At 33.1% G+C, this 20,823-nt stretch overlaps 1 protein-coding gene and 2 long non-coding RNA genes across 10 annotated transcripts in view; 1 reads left to right on the plus strand and 2 right to left on the minus strand.

Moving 5' to 3' along the window:
* LOC144576518 (uncharacterized) overlaps window positions 1-20,823 on the minus strand; it is an 803,862-nt gene that overhangs the window by 551,439 nt on the left and 231,600 nt on the right. The window lies entirely within an intron of this gene.
* CENPE (centromere protein E) overlaps window positions 1-20,823 on the plus strand; it is an 81,287-nt gene that overhangs the window by 11,911 nt on the left and 48,553 nt on the right. For 6 of the 8 annotated variants that reach the window (XM_035293209.3, XM_035293210.3, XM_035293211.3 and 3 more), the window contains exons 13-21: window positions 671-829; window positions 3,937-4,084; window positions 4,945-5,033; window positions 6,109-6,276; window positions 16,455-16,529; window positions 16,761-16,880; window positions 18,865-18,987; window positions 19,071-19,236; window positions 19,546-19,700. In XM_035293209.3, coding sequence (XP_035149100.3) covers window positions 671-829; window positions 3,937-4,084; window positions 4,945-5,033; window positions 6,109-6,276; window positions 16,455-16,529; window positions 16,761-16,880; window positions 18,865-18,987; window positions 19,071-19,236; window positions 19,546-19,700 — 1,203 coding nt within the window. Of the gene's footprint in view, window positions 1-670; window positions 830-1,894; window positions 2,119-3,936; window positions 4,085-4,944; window positions 5,034-6,108; window positions 6,277-16,454; window positions 16,530-16,760; window positions 16,881-18,864; window positions 18,988-19,070; window positions 19,237-19,545; window positions 19,701-20,823 lie in introns of those variants that run through there. The other 2 variants (XM_035293213.3, XM_078366751.1) reach the window with 2 other exon arrangements.
* LOC118152236 (uncharacterized) overlaps window positions 4,266-20,823 on the minus strand; it is a 97,908-nt gene continuing 81,350 nt past the window's right edge. Inside the window, exon 4 of the long non-coding RNA XR_004740758.3 lies at window positions 4,266-4,384. This is a non-coding gene — a long non-coding RNA (uncharacterized LOC118152236). The remainder of the gene's footprint in view (window positions 4,385-20,823) is intronic.

Here is a 20,823-nt window from a genome sequence, read left to right on the forward strand (position 1 = left end):
TTAGATTTTGTTTTTTATTTTTAAAGGGCAAAATCTGAGATTATCAAATGGGCCAAACAGAGATACTTCTTAAAAATGTTCACAAATACATATGAATTTGGTTAAAAAGAGAAACTACACAGAGTTACTAGGACTACTTTCTGTATTTTCATGTTATCCTGAATTCCTCTTCTAACCCTTATGTAGCAATCTAATAATATAGCATAATTACTTATCATATTAGTTTGTTTTAACCATCATGGTCCCATATTTTGTAGAAATCATGTATTAATGATCTTTTTTTAAAATGATCTAAAATGCAAGATGGTAATCTTATGAGAACATCTCTGTCTTTACTATTGGAATCAAGTCTTTGTTTTGTGACTTCTGCCTATTCATATCTTCTTAGGTAATTCATAGAGTTATATTAACAGCACCATTGTCGTTTACATGGTATATAGAATAGTTACATGGAAGAAATGTGGTTTTTTTTTTTTTTTTTTTTTTTTGCAAGTTTGAGAAATTATTCATTATGGTAACTTTATTTTGGTGTTCTGCAGTTAGAGTATATTATTTTGGTGAAATTAAAATTCTTGTAGTTCATATACAAATTTAATATTCTTTTATACTACTTTTAAGGTTTTAAAACTTATCCACATTTATTAACATAATTCAATATTGCATTCTATAGGTTTCTTTAGAGACACGGGCTCAGGCAGTGGAAAAAGACCAATTAGCCCAACTTTTAGAAGAAAAAGATTTGCTTCAGAAAGTACAGAATGAGAAAATTGAAAACTTAACACGGATGCTGGTGACCTCTTCTTCCCTCACATCACAACAGGAATTAAAGGTAAAATTTAAAAGATGACAGCTTAAACTGGATATACAGTGAATAGATTTGGTATTTCAGTATGTTTATTATATAGTTATGCACTTTCTATCCTTTGATACAGTATATTCAAGAAACTCAGAACATTTTGTGTTTTCACCTTACCTAAGAGATTCATTAAAAATACCAATTTCTGATTCCCACCTGTAGAGATTCTAATTCAAGAAGTATGGAATATATTTAAATAATTTATTTGTAATATGCTGCTTAATAAATTTTAAAGAAACTGGGTGATTACAAGCTACAGTTTTCTAGGATATGTGAGAATATTGTTTTCTACTTAAACAGAAATATTAATCTCTGGAAAATAGATGTGGAATATAAAACAACATAATTGTGTCAATGTAGAGTCTGGCAAAAGAGATAAAAACAACAGTGAACAGTTTGTGTGGTTTGTTTGTTTTTAATTCTTTTAATTGAGTAGGAATTTATTTATTCAATAGACTTTTTTAGGGGTGTGAGGGTGTCATGATTAAGAGGATGACCTCTGGAGCTAGACTGCCTGGATTTGAATTTGTCATTTCCTAACTCTTGGCCTTGGTCTATTTCTTGAATTCACTTTTCTGCTTTTTCCTGTGCAAGTAGCAGTGTGGAATAGCTCGATATTCACCTCTTAAGACTTATGCAAGAATTAAATGAAATAATAGGTAGAATTAGCTTAACACAGAACTTTCCACACAGCATATTCTCAACAAATGTACATTATTAGTATTATGAATAAGCATTATGTACAAGTCACCATACTAGGTATACAGAAGACAATCAAGAATTATTGAGTGGTGAGCAGGAAATAGTCCAATGAATGACCTAGAGAAAAATGTTTTAGGACTAGACCTACATGTGCAAAAGCTTGGAGTTGTGAAGAAACATGATGAATTCCTTGAACTTAAGATGTTCTAGTAGCAGGGGTGTTTTAAACCCCTTTGAGGGATTTGAATGTGACGTTTTGCTAACAACAAAGAACAGCCTTGTATGTGACATCATAATTGTAGTTGAGAAGGATGTAGCTGCTGTGAACATTAGATTGCTTCGGCCTGCAGATTGTGACGCTGGAGTTGGAGTAAATTGGATAAATTGGCGAAATGTTTGGAAAATAAACATAGCAGGGCTTCGCAATTATTTGGATGTTGGGGGCAGGGAAAGAGAGAAGAAGGTGTCCGGAATGACTTGCAAGCATTGCTTGGCTTCCTGGGTAGCTGGTAACAATATTGGTTGAGTTAAGGAATGCTGAATAAAGAACAGGGGAAATGGTGGGTGTTTTATTTGGGATTTCTTTTGTTTGAGAAGTCGGGCAGTAAAATGCAAATGTGTGAATATGAGGTAGAAGGTTTGAGATACAAATATCAATTTGGGCATGAGCTACTACAGATCCAAATTAAAGTTTGTTCTGGTTGAATGTTGAGATAAGGGAACAGAAGGCAAAGTAACAGAAGGAAAAATCCAGTTGGGTAAAGGCCAAGAAAGAAGAATCCATAAAGAAGCCCGAGTTTAGCTCTGGAAAAGAAAAAAACCTAGTGAATATGGTAGCTAAGGGGACAGAATATTTCTGGGAGGTAGTGGTCTGCAGTTGTCATATTGTGCTAAGAAGTTAAATAAGATCAAGATGGACAAAAATTCTTTGCATTTAGAAATACAGAGTTCATTTGCAAAAGTAATTTGAGTTAAGTGGTGGGGTGAAAGCCACCTTACAGTGTGTTGAGGTGGCCCAGCTGGGTGGGATCTTGAATATAGTAGAAAGAATTGGGCTACATAAGAGGAGAGACACCTCTTGAATTTTAACAAATAGAGAGTAAAGGATAGGCCTCTGTGCAGGTGGGACTCTTAAGAGTTTAGGTTTATATTTTCTTTGTGAAATAGGTTTAATTTTTCTTCTGAGTGATGATAGAGTGATAAGTTTGCAGAGATACTAAGGGTTTGAAATAGTCTAGCCTTTGTAGATAGTGAAAAAGAAAGCTGAAAGGGAGTGAGGAGTATTGCCACACAGCATTAAAAATCCAGTTTATCTTCTCAGCCAGTCTTCTGGCTCTGTGGCACTGGCAGTGCTCAGGAGGCTGATACAGGTCTAGAACACAATGTCATTTGACTGTGCCCTGTGGGGTACACATAAGGGACAGAGAATGGGTCAAATAATTTGAGAATATTGACCTCAAATTTCAAACATGATTGCAGTGATGGTCTATGAAATCTAAGATGATAGGGTGAGAACCAAGAAAGAGATGGCAAAAAAAAAAAAGTCATGCAATAATGGAATAGAGCTAAATAGCCCCTGATAAGGTAAATAGCTATGGTGGCATTAACTAAATCAGTGAGTTGGAAGGATAGCAACTGCATTAAGAGCAAGAGGTCTAGGTTTATGACTTCCAGATAATGACAAGTCCAGGTGTGACTTTGGTAGCAAATGGTGTTAAACTGACGGTTTTTGAAGTCGAGGATTTATATATGAAACAGATTTTGCAGAGTGGGATGTGTAAAGGGCTGGCCATTTCAAGGAGAAGGACAGCACACAGAGAGGCATGAGAGTATGCAGTATATTCTGGGGACAACAAATAATCTTAAGAGGCAATGTGGTGGAAAGGTTGTGTGGATAGGCTCGGAAGTTATTGACGTGGACTCAGTCACCAATTTGCTATACAGCCTTATACAACTTCTCCAAACTTATTGGGCACACAGCTTATCTGTTGAAAAGATGTAGTAAGGATGATACTTGATAAAAGTATCATCACAAACACTTAAGAGGCAGGCACAAGAAGAGAAAAGTAGAGTGAGCAATAAGGACAGCCAGCTGGGTAAGGTAAGAACCAGGAGAACAGGGGTCCCTGAAGTGTTGAGAAAGGAGGGGATAAATGATGAGGACAAAGCAGAAAAAAAAAAAAAGAAAATGGTGGTTAGAGTGAATTAAGGAGTCAAGAGTTTGATTTTTTTAAAAAAAAGCAATATCCTTAGACTAGTAAAATTTTAATCTGGCTTAATAAGAATTCTACCAAGTCAATAGTTTTCAAAAATAGAAACTAGTTCCCTTGTTATTTTGAACACACATCTATATGACATAATTTTGATTTCTTCTTTAGGCTAAAAGAAAACGAAGAGTTACTTGGTGCCTTGGCAAAATTAACAAAATGAAGAACTCAAACTATGAAGATCAGTTTAATTTGCCAGCAAATATAACAACAAAAACACACAAGCCTTCTTTAAGTTTATTAGGAGAAATTGATGAATGTGAGTGTTTTTTTTCAAGTAGAACTAAATTAAATTATAAAAACATCCTTATAAAGAGAAACTATGTTTACAGCTCAGTTAATGTGATGAACATGTTTAAATAGTGTGTATTTCAGATGTGATTACAATGGAGATTATGATTTAAATAAGTAATTGTAAAAATACAAAAAAATATAGCTGTGCATGGTTGCAGATGCCTGTAATCCCAGTAATACCAGCTACTCAGGAGGCTGACACAGGAGAATCCGTTGAACCTGGGAGATGGAGCTTGCAGTGAGCTGAGATCCATTGCACTCCAACCTGGGAGATAAGAGCGAAAACTCTGTCTCAAAATAATAAATAAATAAATAGAAAGTAATCATTCATAAATTATTTATTAATTCTGAATCTCTTAAGAATGATGCACTAGTTGAAACACACTAGACAGGTGTTTTTATTTTTGTTCTAGTCATGATTCAATTAAATTATTGTTATATGGCATCTGCCTTTGCTAATCTTAAGAGTGGCATTGATGTAGGAATCTTTCAAAATTATTTCTTCAATATTATGATCTGTTTGGGGGAGCATTTTAAATCTACTTAAAATGCTCAAATCTCAAATTCAGAATTTGTCCTTTTAACCTATATTTCATTAGGGATCCTATATTATATCACTAATTGCAATCAGTGATTATCTTAATTCATACAATAATATAAATGACCACAACTATTAATGTCCTTTTAGTATTCCTACTCTGAGCACGTATTAGTTAATTTGAAGTTCTTATTACATCTGATAAGAATTTTTATAGTAATCCTTAATTTGATTTAGGAAATTTGGTAAACATGTTTATGGACAATTTTTTTTTCCTCTGATTATAGCTCTCTGTTCAGAGTCTGATGTTTTCAGTAACACTCTTGATACATTAAGTGAGATAGAATGGAATCCAGCAACAAAGCTACGAGATCAGGTAACTTAATGTATTTTACAGCATATAATGCTTTTGCTCTTTTTAGAATTCTTTTGTTATTAGATTTTGTTGTTACTTGTTCTCATTTAATTTCAGTAACTATTTTGACTCTAATGAAGGCTTCTCTCACTCTTTACACATCTACTCCATAATCATCAGGCATCTAGGGGAAGGCTAAAAATTTCATAAGGCAGACATGTGCTAGTAGGTAAACCTTCACTTCTAGCTCTTTACTGGCAGATCTTGGTATTCATGGTGTTTGTAAAGTTTCTGTTTTGCCTTGATAAACTTCTTGAGGTTAAAAAGACTTGATTTTTAAAGTGTTAATTCTCAGGCATATATACTGTATAGAATAATAATACATCAGGGAGAGCTAATTTTGGTGAATACATTAGTAAGTTTAGATTTCATATTTACTTTGTAAATTGCTTGTGCTTAAAGACATAGTTGTATAATGCATTAAAAAAATTTTCATTATAATTTTAGAATATAATGGCAGTGTTCCTTATTGTTAGTATATGTCTGTAAAGTATTATTGACAAAGCATTTTTATGTTCTTAAGACATATATTAGAATACATATATTCTTTTGTTTTTACAATCTCTGGTGTAAAAAAGTATCTTTTACCTCATAATTTATCTCTTTCTCATAATAATATAGAAAGTAAAAATAGGCCTCTTTAAGTATAGTAAAACATAGCTATCATTAGTTTTATAAGTCAATAAACAATATCTCTGTTATCATTCCTGAATTCAGAGGCATCTGAGACATAAAATAGGAGTTAGTAAGATTGGGGAATTAAAATATCAGTTTTAATACTATGGAGTTTGAGGATCTATGGTCAAAATTCCCTGTCAGGCACAGGCAAACATATAATTTATTGATATGATTTTTAAAATTCTAATTCTTTCAGAATAATGTATTCTAAGTTAGCTAGTTAACCAAAATTTTGGCCTTTAGAAAGATACTGAATCAAAGTTAAATTAGTTATTTAAATTATCCAAATTTTGTTAAGGAAACAAAGAATATATTATATAAATTTCCTGATTGGAAAATCTGTTCTTGTTTATAATAGGAGAATGTAGAAAGTGAGTTGAATTCACTTCGTGCTAATTATGATAATCTGGTATTAGACTATGAACAACTACAAAGAGAAAAAGAAGAACTGGAATTGAAATTAAAAGAAAAAAATGATTTGGATGAATTTGAGGCTCTAGAAAGAAAAACTAAAAAAGATCAAGAGGTAAGAGAGACAGAAATGTGAAACTAAAACTAAAAGCATGCTTTTAAAAGCAGTATCATTCTCTTTTTTCTATAATGTAAGCATTTTTATATTTTATTTTTCAAATGTACAGATAACATGTGTTTATTTTGTACAACATAATGTTTTGAGGTATATATACATTGTGGAATGGTTAAATCTAGCTAACAAATATACTAACTTACATAGTTATTGTTTTTGTGGTGATAGCACTTAATATCCACAAATTTTACATTTTTCAAGAATACAATACATTGTCATTAACTATAGTCACCTTGCTGTACAAGACAGCTGTTGAAATTTATTCCTGCTATCTAACTGTAGTTATGTCATCCGATCAAGATTTCCCCATCCCCTTCTCCCTGCTAAACGCTCTAGCCTCTGATAACCACCATTATACTCACTACTTCTAAGAGATCAACATTTTAAGATTCTGCATATGAGTGAGATCATGTAGTCTTTGTCTTTCTGTGCCTGGTTTATAATGCCCTTTGGGTTCATCAGTATTGCAAATGGTAGGATTTCTTTCTTTTTTTAAAAAAAAAATAGTGAAGAATAGTCCATTGTGACTATATACCAAATTTTCTTTATCCATTCTTCTGTTAGTAGACACAGGTTGGATCCATATCTTGGCTATTGTGGAAAGTGCTGCAGTAAATATGGGAATGCAGACATCTCTTGGACATGCTCATTTAATTTCCTTTGGGTATATATACCCAATAGTAGAACTGCTTGATCTTATGGTAGTTCTATTTTTACTTTTTTGAGGAATCTCATACTGTTTTCTATATATTCCCACCAATAGTATAAAAGATTCCCTTTTGTCCACATCCTTGCCAACAAGTTCTCTTCTGTCTTCTTGGTAAGCCATTCTAACTGAGATGAGGCAATACCTCATTGTTTTGCCTCATGGTTTTCATTTGCATTTCCTTGATAATTAATAATATTGAACATTTTTTTTTCATATATCTGTTGGCCATGTGTATGTCTTCTTTTGAGAAATGTCTATTCAGGTCTTTTGCTCATATTTAACTGGTTTTTGGGGTTTTTTGCTATTGAGTTGTTTGAGTTTCTTATATATTTGGATATTAACCATGTGTCAGATGTATAGTTTGCAAATATTTCTGCCATTGCATAGGTTGTCTCCTTATTGATGGTTTCCTTTGCCTTTTAGTTGTAATTCCACTTATTTATTTTTGTCTTTTTGCTTGTGCTTTTGAGGTGTTACCCAAAAATTCCTTGTCCAGACCAATGTTACGAAGCATTTCCCCTATTTGTTTTCTAGTATTTTCATAGTTTCAAGTCTTAACATTTAAGTCCTTAACTCATTCTGAATTGATTCTTGTATATGATAAGAGACAGGATCTAGTTTCTTTCTTCAACATACAGATATTCATTCATTTTTCCCAGCACCACTATTGAAGAGAGACTGTCCTTTCCCCAACATATGTTTTTGGCACTTTTGTCAAAAATCAGTTGACTGTATGTATATGTATGGATTTATTTCTGGGTTCTCTGTTCTATTGGTGTGTTTGTTTTTATGCCAGTAGCAAGTTGTTTTGGTTACTATAGTTTTGTACTACATTTTGGAGGCAGATGCTTTGATGCCTCCAGATTTGCTCTTTTTGCTCATTTTTTTTTTCATTGTTCTGTTAATGTGGTATGTTGTGTTTATTGATTTGTTTATGTTGAACCATTCTTATATTCTGGGATGAGTCCCACTTGATCATGGCTATACACAGCCTTTTGGGGTTCCATACAAATGTGAGAATTGTTTTTTTCTACTTTTGTGAAGAAAGTTGTTGGTATTTTGATAGATGTCACATTACATATGGATCACTTTGAGCAATATGGACATTATAACAATATTCTTCCAATCCACGAACATGCATATCTTTCCATTTGTGTCTTCTTCAAATTCTTTCATTAATGTTCTATAGTTTTGATTTGAGAGATCTGTCATCTCCTTGGTTAAATTTATTTCTAGGTTTTTTTTTTTGGTAATAAATGAGATTGTTTGTTTCATTTTTAGATAGTTAGCTATTAACATATAGAAATACTACTTTTTTGTGTGTTGATTTTGTATCCTGCAACTTTACTGAGTTTTTTTTATTAGTTGTTACAGTTTTGGGTGGAGTCCTTAGGGTTTTCGGTATGTAGGATCATATCATCTACAAATAGAGACAATTTAACTTCCTCCTTTCCTGTTATGTTTTATTTTTCTCTCTTGCCTACTAGCTCTAGCTAGAACTTCCAGTACTATGTTGAATAAAAGTGGGAAAAGTGGACATCCTTATCCTGTTCCAGGTCTTAGAGTAAAAGGCTTTCAACTTTTCCCATTTGGTATTAAGTTAGCAGTGGGTTTGTTGTATGTGACTTTTACTGTGTTGAGGCATATCACTTCCATACCTAGTTAAGAGTTTTTATTGTGAAGAGGTATTGAATTTTGTCATGATTTTTCTGCATCTGTTCAAGTCATTTTACGGTTTTTTTTTTCATTGTTCTGTTAATGTGGTATGTTGTGTTTATTGATTTGTTTATGTTGAACCATTCTTATATTCTGGGATGAATCCCACTTGATCATGGTGAATTATCTTTTTTATGTACTGTTAAATTCAGTTTCATAGTGTTTTGTTCAGTGTTTTTCCGACTGTTCTTCAGGGATATTGGCCTGTAGTTTTTCTTTTTTGTCTGTTTTTTGTATCAGTGTAATGCTGGGTTTGTAGAACAAGTTAGGAAAAACTCCTTCATCTTATACGTTGAGAAGAAATAGTATTAGTTCTTCTGTAACTATTGGTAGAATTCAGCAGTGATGCCATCAGGTCCTGGGCCTTTCTTTGGTAGGAAACTTTTTAATACTAATTCAAGTCTCCTTTCTCATTATTGGCCTGTTGAGATTTTCTGTTTATTCATAATTCAGTCTTGGAAGGTAATAAATACAGGAATTTGTTTTCTCTAGGTGAAGAATAATTGTTCATAATAGTCTCATATAATTGTTCATAATAGTCTCATGATTCTTTGTATATCTGTGGTATCAGTTGTAATATCTATTCTTTTAATCTCTGATTTTATTTTTTTGAGGCAGCTATCTTTTTTACTTAGTCTAGCTAAAGGTTTGTTGGTTTTGTTTCTTTTCCAAAAAAAAAAAAAAACCTCTTTATTTTGTTGATTTTTTTTTTTAAGTCCCTATTTTGTTTATTTCTGCTCTGATCTTTATTCTTTCCATTTGCTAATTTGGAATTTCATTTGTTCTTGTTTTTCTAATTCTTTGAGGTAATAGATTAGGTAGTTTGAGATCTTTCCTCTTTTTTGGTGTAAGTGTTCATTACTATAAACTTCTCTTTTAGAACTGCTATTGCTATATCCTATAGATTTTGGTATATTGTGTTTCCATTTCCATTTGTCTTAACTTTTTTAAATTACTTTTTTAATTCATTAACCCAGTGGTGGTTCAATAGCATGCTTAATTTTTAGGTATCTGTAATATTTCCAGAGTTTATTCTATTACTAATTTCTAGTTGTGTGTCATTATGTTTAGAAAAGATACTGATATAATTTTGATTTTAAATTTTTTAAAACTGTTTTTGTGGCCTAATATATGATCTGTCTTAGAGAATGTTCCATGTGCAGTTAATAAGAATGTGTTTTCTGCAGCTGTTGGATGGAATGTTCTGTAAACATCAGTTAGATCTATTTGGTCTAGACTGTGGTTTAAATATACTATTTCTTTGTTGATTTTCTGTCTGAATAATCTGTGCATTACTGAAAGTGTAGTGTTGACATCCTCTATTATTGTGTTGAAGTCTGTCTTCCTTCAGATTTTTAATATTTGCTTTATATGTTTTCTCCCATGTTCATTGTACATACGTATTTACAATTGTTATAACTTCTTGCTGAATTGACCCCTTTATCATCATGTAATGATGATAAAGTCTATTTTATCTCATACTTTATAGATGTAAAGTCTATTTTATCTCATACAAGTATAGCTTCTCGTGCTCTCCTGTGATTTCAGTTTTGATGGAATATCTTTTTTTCTGCCCGTTCCTTTCCACCTATTTGTATCCTTACAGTTAAAGTTAATCTCTTTTAGGTAGCATATAATTGGATTTTTTAGTGCATTCAACTACTCTGTCTTATAATTGGAGAATCAGTCAATTTATATTGATAGGTAGGAACTATTGATAGGTAGGAAATTACTACTTCCATTTTGCTAATTATTTTCTATTTGTTTTTTAGATATTTCATCTTCTCTCACTATCTTCCTTTTTGGTCAAATGATTTTCTCTTATAATAGGTTTAATTTTAGTGTATCTATTAATAGGTTTTTTGTGGTTACCATCAGGCTTACAAGAAAAAGTCTTACAATTATGTCAGGTTATTTTAAACTGATAACAGGTTATCATTGATTACTAAACAAACTCAATGCTTTATCTCCCTCCACCTTCTGAATATTTTGTGTTCTAACTTTGGATGTCACAACTGTTTTCCCTCAGTACTTTGACTATATCATTGCACTCCCTCCTGGCCTGTGAATTTCTGCTTAGAAGTCTGCTGCCAAGCATATTGGAACTTCCTTCTATGTTATTTGCCTCTTTACTCTTGCTGCTTTGCTGCTTTTAAGATCTTGTTTGTCTTTGACTTTTGAGTTTGCATATAGTATGTCTTAAGGCAGTGTCATTTAGATTAATCTGATTGGTAAGCTTTGACCTTCCTATAGTGGATATGTATTGCTTTCTTCAGTTTTGGAAAGTTTTCTGTTATTATTTATTTAAATAAGCTTTCTGTCCCTTTGTCTTTCTCTACTTTCTCTTGAACTGCTGTGACCCAAATATTTGCTTTTTTGATGTTGTCCCATAGCTTTCTTCATTTCTTTCATCTTTTTTTTTTTTTTTGCCTCCTGACTGTATATTTTCAAATAGCTTGTCTTAGCTCACAAATTCTGCATGATCAATTCTTCTGCTAATGTTATTTATTGGATTTTTTATTTTGTTCATTACATTTTCCTGCTCTAGGATTTCTGGTTTGTTTTTTGTTTTTTTTTTTTTAATTTCAGTCTTTCTGAAAAATTTCTGGATTATTTTCTTAAAGTTTGCTGAACTTTCCTAAAATAGCTATTTTGAATTCTTTGTCAGATTATACATCTCCATCTTTTAGAATACGTCACCAGTACCTTACTTTGTGCATTTGGTGACATCATGTTTCCCTGATCATGATGCTTATGGTCATGCAGCAGTGTCTGCACATTGAAGATGAACTTAGCTATTTTAGTCTTCACCATCTTTATAAGGTCTTTTCAAGATCCATAGCATGACTGAAGTCAGGGTGCTATCCTGCAGAGGCACAACTGGACGCCTTTCTCTGTAGGTCCCAGGTGGGCAGAACTGTCCTTATTCCACAGATAAGAGGGGCCAGGATCAAGATCCAGGGCCATTTGAGAATCTGCTGATGGACAAGGGTTAGAAAATCTGCCACAGGGACTTGGATACACATGTCTCCTGGCAGGACTCTGGCTAGGTGAAATTTTTCTCAGGCTATAGCTAGGAGAAACTGAAACCAAGCTTCAGAGTTAATTCAGAATGTGCTGTGGGACAAATGTTGGTAAGCTTAACCTGGTGGCACCCCCAGTAAAGACTCCCAGCAGTTCCTTATGCAGGGAGATTGCTTGCATTCTGTAGCTGGGACATTCAAGGTTCTTTCCAGAACTGCTGGGGATAGAAGCCAGCAGGCCTGTCCTGCACAGGCATGATAATTGGCAGGCTGCAATAGAGAGGACCTGGAGTCAAGACCCCTTTAGGATCTATTATGGAAAAGAGGCATCAAACCTGTCCTGGTGGCTGGGGCAGGTGCTTCACCCAGCAGTTCCCAACACAGTCAAGATAGCTTCCTGACTGCAGCAAAGAGGCACTGAAGCTGAGACAGGGCCCCTTCAGGATCTGTTGTAGGATGGAGGACTGCAAGCCTGTCCCAGTGGCTCAGACAAGTGCATCTCTCGGCAGTTCTCTGTGTGAGTAGGATACTGCCAGGCTGCAGCAGGGAGGGACTGGAGCCAGTACATGTCCCCTTCAGAATCTGCTATGCGACAGAGGCCGGCAAGCCTGTCCTGGTGGCTCAGATGGGCATGTTTCCCTCTAGGTCCTTGTGCAAACAGTACTGAGCTACCACTACAGTTTGGGGAGGGCAGGATCCAAGTTACAGGCTAAGTTGGGTCCACTGCCAAGACAAATGTTGACAGATGAAAGAACCCTTGTATGATTCCTCCTGGACCCCTTGACAGTTTTGGTTGCAGGCTCTAGGCCAAACAGAGCTGTAGCTAAGCCCTTCAAGGAATGGGGCCATTTCTGCATATAAACCTGGGAGCGCAATTGGCAGGTCTCCCACCTGGCTGTTAGTATGCACTCAAAACAACACATCTAGGTCTTGAGTTCTACTGGGGTTTTGCAACCTCCTACCTGAATTCAAAGGCTTCCACGAAAAGACTTTTGTCTGTGATAGGTACAGAATTCTTATTTTGGGGGGATATGACCAGGTGACCTCCTATTCTGTCATCTTGGCATCACTCAGAAGTATTCTCTTAAAAAGATTTTTTCTAAGATGGAGATATTGAGGATCTAACCATTTTTCATATGTATACACAATTTAGAAAATTTAAGAAATATTTTCTTCATTTATATTTTTACAATACTTCAATTATATTTGTTTCTCTTGTGCTTATGCAAGAGGAGGAGGAATTAAAAGCATCTATGGAAAGGTTTGGTGTATCTGCCGCTCAATGGATTTGTCTTGAAATTGTTTCCTTTTAGTTTGTATAATATGTCTTATTGAACATACCATAAACGCTGCCTAGAGCATAGCCATTTCCTACTGAGATCAATATAAATTTTAATACCTAGATGACTATTTTATATATGGATGCTACATATTAATGGATTTCTTTTTCATTAGAAAGTATGTTTCTAAATAATTAAAACATTAGACTAGCTGGAGAAGCTAATTTTGTACATTTTGTTTTTCCTTTCTCCATCTGGGAGAGTTATGTGAAAATTAATATAATTAATACTAAATAGTTTTAATGGAATTTTTAGAAACATCCCTTATTTTCTAAGTATGTAATAGTAGGCTACATATTAAGAGAACTTAATCCAGAAACCGTCAGACTTTAGGGACTCAGAAATTGTCCAAAACATTAAAGGAAGTTCTTATTGCAAAGTGTCCTTAACCTAGAGGCCACAGATGTTGTGAAATTATTTTGCCAGAATTTTTCAATTCATTTTTCTGGAACAAGAATCCGTAGTTGTTATCAGACTTGCAAAGTGATTCATGAACGCCTACTTCTGAAAAAAATAAAACCCAGTGTTTTATGCAGTTAAAAGACGAACTAATTTGCAGCTACTTTTCAGACTTCTGTGTGGCTAGCCCAAAAGGCCATGATCATTTTTCCTCAATATCATTGCTCAGTTTCTCACCCTTTTTTCTTTTTAAAGGAAAAAAGAATTATATGCCAAAGCTATTATTTACATTCTACCTACAAATTAAAATTATTTCTTCATTTCATAGGTATTATATCCCAAGAGGTAAAAGTCTTTAAGTTCTCCACAGGGCTTCATTTTAGCTTGTTTTAAAATCTGTGTATTAATGAAGTGTGAAATGTCATGCATGTCATAACCACTGGACTTTAATCAATAAAACTAGGTTTTATGGAAGGCAGTAGCCTAGTGTCATGATTAAGAGCATGGTCTCTAGAGTGAAACTGCCTGGATTTAAGCCCCAGTTTTGCCACTTATAAACTCACTGCAGATTCAATACTATTATGAATTATTGGTAATGCCTTGGGAAAGTCATTGAATCTCAGGGCTTCCTATGTTTCTCTACCCTTGAGGCGGAGACCAGGTGTTTACCAAGGTCCCTTCTGACTTTAAAATTTCATCTAATTTTGGTATGTTTTTTATATGTAAAAATAACATGACATAAAACTAACTTTTGGCATAAGTGGTAATAATTTTTCTAATATTTTCTCACATCATTAATATATTTAGTTAATAAGAAAAATTGGAGCTTATTGAATTGAGTCAACACAGAGATTACAAAAATACCACAATATATGACATGTATCACAATGCAATTTTTCTTCCATTTTAACCATAGTTGAGGGGAGAAATAATCCTACTCTCTTCTTTTTAAACTTTTTTCTTTTTTTTATTAAACACAGTGCTCAGCTTTCTAATCTAAATAGATACATATTTTTAAAAATTTTTTTATAGAGATGGGGTCTTGCCATGTTGCCCAGGCTGGTCTCAAACTCCTGGGCTTAAGTGATCTGCTCGCCTCGGCCTCCCAAAGTGCTAGCACTGCGCTAGGCCCTTTATTTTTAATTGGACACAAATTTTAAGGTTACCTAAAAGATTGTGTAATAAAAAACCTGTTCTAAAACAGTTTTGAAATATCTAGTCTATGTTAATCTAAAAATTGGAGTCTATGTGTATATAGCAAAATATGTTTGAAAACCTACATCTTGGGGCAGGGTTATCTAAAAAGGAGTAAAAGTCAAATTATGGCCGTAGGACATGATTTTCATAAAGTTTTGTCAAAAATCACCAAAGCTGCAGATAACTTTCTAATGGGAATATAGTGACATGAAATGCTTAAATAGTATGTTTTAGAGGGAGAATGAAAAATGTCAAGTATCATCATGCTTGAGGGATAAGAAAAATCTTTACCATCTACCTATTTTAACTTGGTGTATTTAATTTCATAATTTTTACTACCTGGAGATTTAAGTTAAATATTTCATTTCATCTACTGACAATTACCATTTAAATCTGCAATATTTTCACATGTAACAATGGATTCGTTGTTGATCAGATATGTTTAAATTGTTTTTCCTTTTCACACACTTTCACTTTATGCTCAGCATCTTAAACATGTCATTGGGAGATTACACTTTTATTTTTACAAAAGTTAATTATTTTCTATATGTAAGAACCAGTAAAGTAGGAAAATAATCTTTTCTAAATGAATATTCTTGAAATGTTTTCATTATCTATGGCCCTACTACCCTGAATGTACCCGATCTCTTCTAAATATTTTTTAAATTAAGATTGATTTTTGATCCTTCCTTATCAAAAGTTAATTCTGCCTTTTTCTTTTTATGTTTAATGTGCCTACTAGGAAATTTTAAATTACATGTGTCTGATACTATGTTTCTCTTGGATAGCACTGACCTAAAATAGGAGTGTCAACACTTGCACTAGTCTAAATTTTAAAACTAGTCAGGACTCAATTAAACATCCAGGAAATATTTAAATAAGATATTATGTTCAAGCCCCATACATACTATTAGAGGTTTTGCTCTGTAAGTACTCATCTGATTATGAAGATTAAATAGTTCTAAGGGAAAATGTTTATCTTGGTTATGTGTGGTTTACTTGTTTTGAACAAACTTTTTGGTACTCAGATATTTAATCCTACAGATATTTTGGTAGAAAGGAAACCTCCATAAAAATAACCAAAAAACCTCCATGTTTTTACGTGGTTGAATAATATAATGGAATACAATATTTCCTCTGGAATAATTCAAGGTCATAGCTGAAATTCCATTCCTGTGTAACTTTGGTGAAAAGTAATAATATTATAAAGGCACTGCATGAAACTACCCTAATCAAACCTAGATTCCAAATCAGAACTCATTACAAAGTACACTAATATAGAGCCAGATGAAGACTTTTTGGAATAAAAAAAAATCTTATAAAATTAATACATTTCTATACTTAACTGACTGAAAACAAAAATCTATGAAAAGAATATTTTTTAATGTTAGATTACCACTTTACTCTCTCTCCTCTAAGTGATGCATACTAATTTGCTACAGACATTATTGTAGCTTTATTAACAGATGATATAGCTACTTGAAGGCAGGGGGGAGGGGGAGGCATGCTGAGGGTTTTTTTACTTATTTATTTGCTTTTTGATATGTTTTGGGTGATGTTTCTGTTATTTTTAAATAATGAGGTGCTTTGCTGTGATAGCTTGAACAGTTGATCTCTCAGTCCTTTCTAACTGTTGGGTGATTCTGAAGCAATGAATCAGTGCCTAGTTTTTTTGGGGGGGCTTTGCTTTATTAACTATTGTTTTGTCTGTTACCTGTTCACATGCTCTTACAGATGCAACTAATTCATGAAATTTCGAACTTAAAGAATTTAGTTAAGCATGCAGAAGTATATAATCAAGATCTTGAGGTGAGCATTCATGTTGGTATTTCTATTGATAAGCAATTAGAACTATAAAATATGCAACATAAAACATTATTTCAGAAATAGAGAAATTATATTTTTAAAATATTGTGACTTTGAATTTTACTATGAATTTGAACTTTTATATGTGTGTGTGTGTGTGTGTGTGTGTTCTGTTTTAATCCCTTAAACTTAAAATCAGATTCTAAATTGTTCTCTCTCCTTTGATTCTTTTAGAATGAACTAAGTGCTAAAATAGAGCTGCTTAGAGAACAGGAGGACCAGATTAAAAAGCTACAGGAGTACATAGAATCTCAAAAGCTAGAAAATATAAAAATGGACTTGTCATACTCATTGGTAAAAATCAGGCTTATTTTATTGTATAATCACATTGCTATATATAGCATACCATCATCTTAGCAAATGCTTATACTGGGCCTACTTTGTGCTGGGTATTGTTGTATTAAATTTATATATATTTTATTTAGTCTGTCAATAACCCTATGAGATAGGGACTGATAATATATCTGACATTTTAGAAATAAAGTCACATTTTTAGAAAGTTGATCATATCATCCTTTGAATAAATATAAGGAAGTTAAGGACAGGCTCCCATTAAGAATCAGTAAATTGTAGGCCGGGCACAGTGGCTCATCCCTGTGATGCCAATACTTGGGGAGGCCAAGGTGGGAGGATCACTTGAGTCCAGGAGTTCAAGACCAGCCTAGGCAATATAGTAAGACTAGTCTCTACAAAATATACAAAAATAAGCCAGGCATATGCAGCCAGCTACTAAGATGACTGAGGTGGCAGGATTGCTTGAGCCTGGAAAGTTGAGGCTGCAATGAGCCGAGATCATGCCACTGCACCCCAGCCTGGACACAGAGCAAGACCCTATCTCAGAAAAAAATAAACCAGAAAATTTTTTAAATTCTGAAGTTTTTTCAATATTTTTATACAAATGCATGCAGTGGTATATAGTCAAGATCTTAAATATTTAAACTTGGATATTTTTCATGATTTTGCAGCTCTAGATTATTTTAGTTGATATAAAATCTTAGCTTGATACATCAACTAAATCTTAAGATTTAGTTGGCCGGGCGCAGTGGCTCAAGCCTGTAATCCCAGCACTTTGGGAGGCCGAGGCGGGTGGATCACTAGGACAAGAGATAGAGACCATCCTGGTCAACATGGTGAAACCCCGTCTCTACTAAAAATACAAAAAATTAGCTGGGCCTGGTGGCGCGTGCCTGTAATCCCAGCTACTCAGGAGGCTCAGGCAGGAGAATTGCCTGAACCCAGGAGGCAGAGGTTGCGGTGAGCCGAGATCGCGCCATTGCACTCCAGCCTGGGTAACAAGAGCGAAACTCCGTCTGAAAAAAAAAAGATTTAGTTGATAAAAGATTGTTGTTATTTATAACATTGGATGCTGATGTCATTTAATCTCTTCAGTTTCCTTTCAATATAACTGATTACTTCAAGAAAGTATGTTTGCTTCCAGTTTTTAATACCTTTTTTTTTTTAAGGTAACAGTTTCTAGCTGGAACTTTTAAAAGACTAGTTTCTGTTCTTCTGTTGTTAATTGAGTTTTTTAGTTTTTGTTACCTTCTATTCTTTTGTTGCTTTCTATTTGTGACAGGCGATTTTTTTTTTTAAGGGTTCATACCATTTTATTCTAAAGCTGTGGATAGGAATGTATTTTTATATATTCTGGAATGTCTGTTCATTGAGTGGCATGCAGAACTTCCCACTTTTTAAAAATTATTATTTTTCCTTATTCATTCATGTATCAATTTATTTTTTTCCAAGGACATGTCATTGATTTCACATAAGCTAAAGTCATATTAAAATGCCACTTCTCTTTAGAAATGAGATTATAAATTTTTTTCATGTATTTTTCATTTGCATTTTTTCATCTGTGAGTTTCTTGTTCATATCTTTTCTCTGTTTTTCTATTGGATCATTTATCTTTTTCTTTTTCAATTTGTGGTTAATATCTTTAACTGCTATCTACTTACCTATCATGTGTTGGAGAGAATAACTCAAAATAAAAATACATAGAGAACTTCAACAGCCTCGTGGAACAACAGTTATGTTAACCTTTAAACAAAACATATCAAAATAATGGTCCTTTGATACATTGCTTATATAATTTGAAAACTATGGCCAGAATTTTTTAAAAATACTTTTATTAGGAAAACATGATTTCTTTTCATTTATTTGGTAATTAGTATATTTGTGCACTCTTTGGTTAGCTAATATTAACATTTATATACATCTTAAGTATTTTCCAACACTGTGAAAATTAGATTTCAGTGAACCCCTTTTGTCATCTATCTAGGAAAGCATTGAAGACCCAAAACAAATAAAACAGACTCTCTTTGATGCTGAAACTGTAGCCCTTGATGCCAAGAAAGAATCAGCCTTTCTTAGAAGTGAAAATTTGGAGCTGAAGGAGAAAATGGTAAGTATTTTTAATAATAGTTATAATAAAGAAGTTGTAATGATCAGTGCAGTTTTGTGCATTTGCAGTGTTTCTCTCAATAGAAAGAATTTGCAAGTACTTACAAGCAAATGGAAAATGATATTCAGTTATATCAAAGCCAGTTGGAGGCAAAAAAGAAAATGCAAGTTGATCTGGAGAAAGAATTACAATCTGCTTTTAACGAGATAACAAAACTCACCTCCCTTATAGATGGCAAAGTTCCAAAAGGTATTCTGTAATTTTAAACATCTTTTATCAAATTTGACTTCTTCTAGAAATGTTACCTAAACAATTTGACAAGCATATTTCAATGATTAAAATTCATTATACTCTGATTTTTTAATAACTCAATGTTAGGCTTTAGTGTCATTTGGTATTAATATTTATAAAGATTTCCATGGGTTTCCAATCATAAAGGATTATTTTTCAAATAAGCTTTACCTGATCCTAAAAAGGTGATTGAAGGGCTATTAAAAAAAAATTAAATTACCTGTTTGCCAACACTGCATCTTTGTATAACTTACCAAAACTTTGTAGATCTGCTGTATAATTTGGAATTAGAAAGAAAGATTACTGATCTTCAAAAAGAACTGAATAAAGAAGTTGAAAAAAATGAAGCTTTGCAGAAAGAAGTCAATTTACTTTCAGAATTGAAATCTTTACCTTCTGAAGTAGAAAGGCTGAAGAAAGAGGTAAACACATTTATAAGCACTTATCCCTTATTTTAAAATAAAAACCTTTGTGATAATAGTGCCTTAAATATTTTGGTATAATTTATTTTAAACTAGCAGGCAAGAAATTCTGTAAACATTTGACTAGTCAGCAACAAAAATGAATATAATTCATCTTCTAATTTGTTCTTCTGCTACTAGATTGAAAAAATATATTTTTCCAAGGTGTACTTAACAGTATTCTTAGTAATATAATCCGTGTAGCAGCCATTTCTGTAGTCCTCAGATGTTGCATTTATACAATATTAAGACCCACCCTTAGACTTTGCCATTTTTTTTTTTGTAGTAGTCATATCATTATATTGAAAAAAAGACAATAATGAGCTTGACAGAGTTTCAGAGTTAATGCAAACCTTGCAGGCTAGTAAGTGATTTCTGTAAATCTATGGCCTGCTAGTCTTCCTTTCTACTTGTCTAAAAGAAAAATGGCAAAAATTTGAGTACTTACTGTATGGCAGACATCATGCTAAAGAACTTCAAAAACATTTCATTTACTCATCTTATCAACTCTTTAGAAGTAGGTACTGTTTTTTAGCCCCGATAACCTGTTCTCAAACTAATAGTTGAGCCACACAAATCTGCCTCCTAAACCCGTGATTGTCGCTACTATGCTATATTGTCGCTCTTTACTTTGTCTCTCCTTTATCTCTTTTTTTCCTCATCTCTGCTGCCCTTATCTTTCACAGTGATTAAACTGTTAATATACAAGATATGGGTTATTTAAATTATCTAATTATTTAAATATTACTTAAGTAATACTTATTTTTTCCCCCATGGGCCATACCTCAGAGTTAAGATACTTCTTAAGTAATAATTTTAAATGATTAAACATTTCTTAAATTATTGATTAAGTTTTTTTGGAAATCTGGGAGGCATTCAAAGCCTTTAGGGAAAAAAAATGTCAAATTCTGAGAAATGCCTGCCACATGATAAAGTTAGAAAACACTTTAGAGTGAATAGGTAAGAAAATAAAGACATCCTGATCATGTACCTTTACTGACTGTTCTCCATGCAGGCCTTACTAGAATATAAAGAGGTTAGAAAATAAAATATCGAAGATTAAACAAGCTGAGTTAGAGAAAAG

This window comes from Callithrix jacchus, chromosome 3, assembly GCF_049354715.1.
Source record: "Callithrix jacchus isolate 240 chromosome 3, calJac240_pri, whole genome shotgun sequence".
Classification (NCBI taxonomy): Eukaryota; Metazoa; Chordata; class Mammalia; order Primates; family Cebidae; genus Callithrix; species Callithrix jacchus.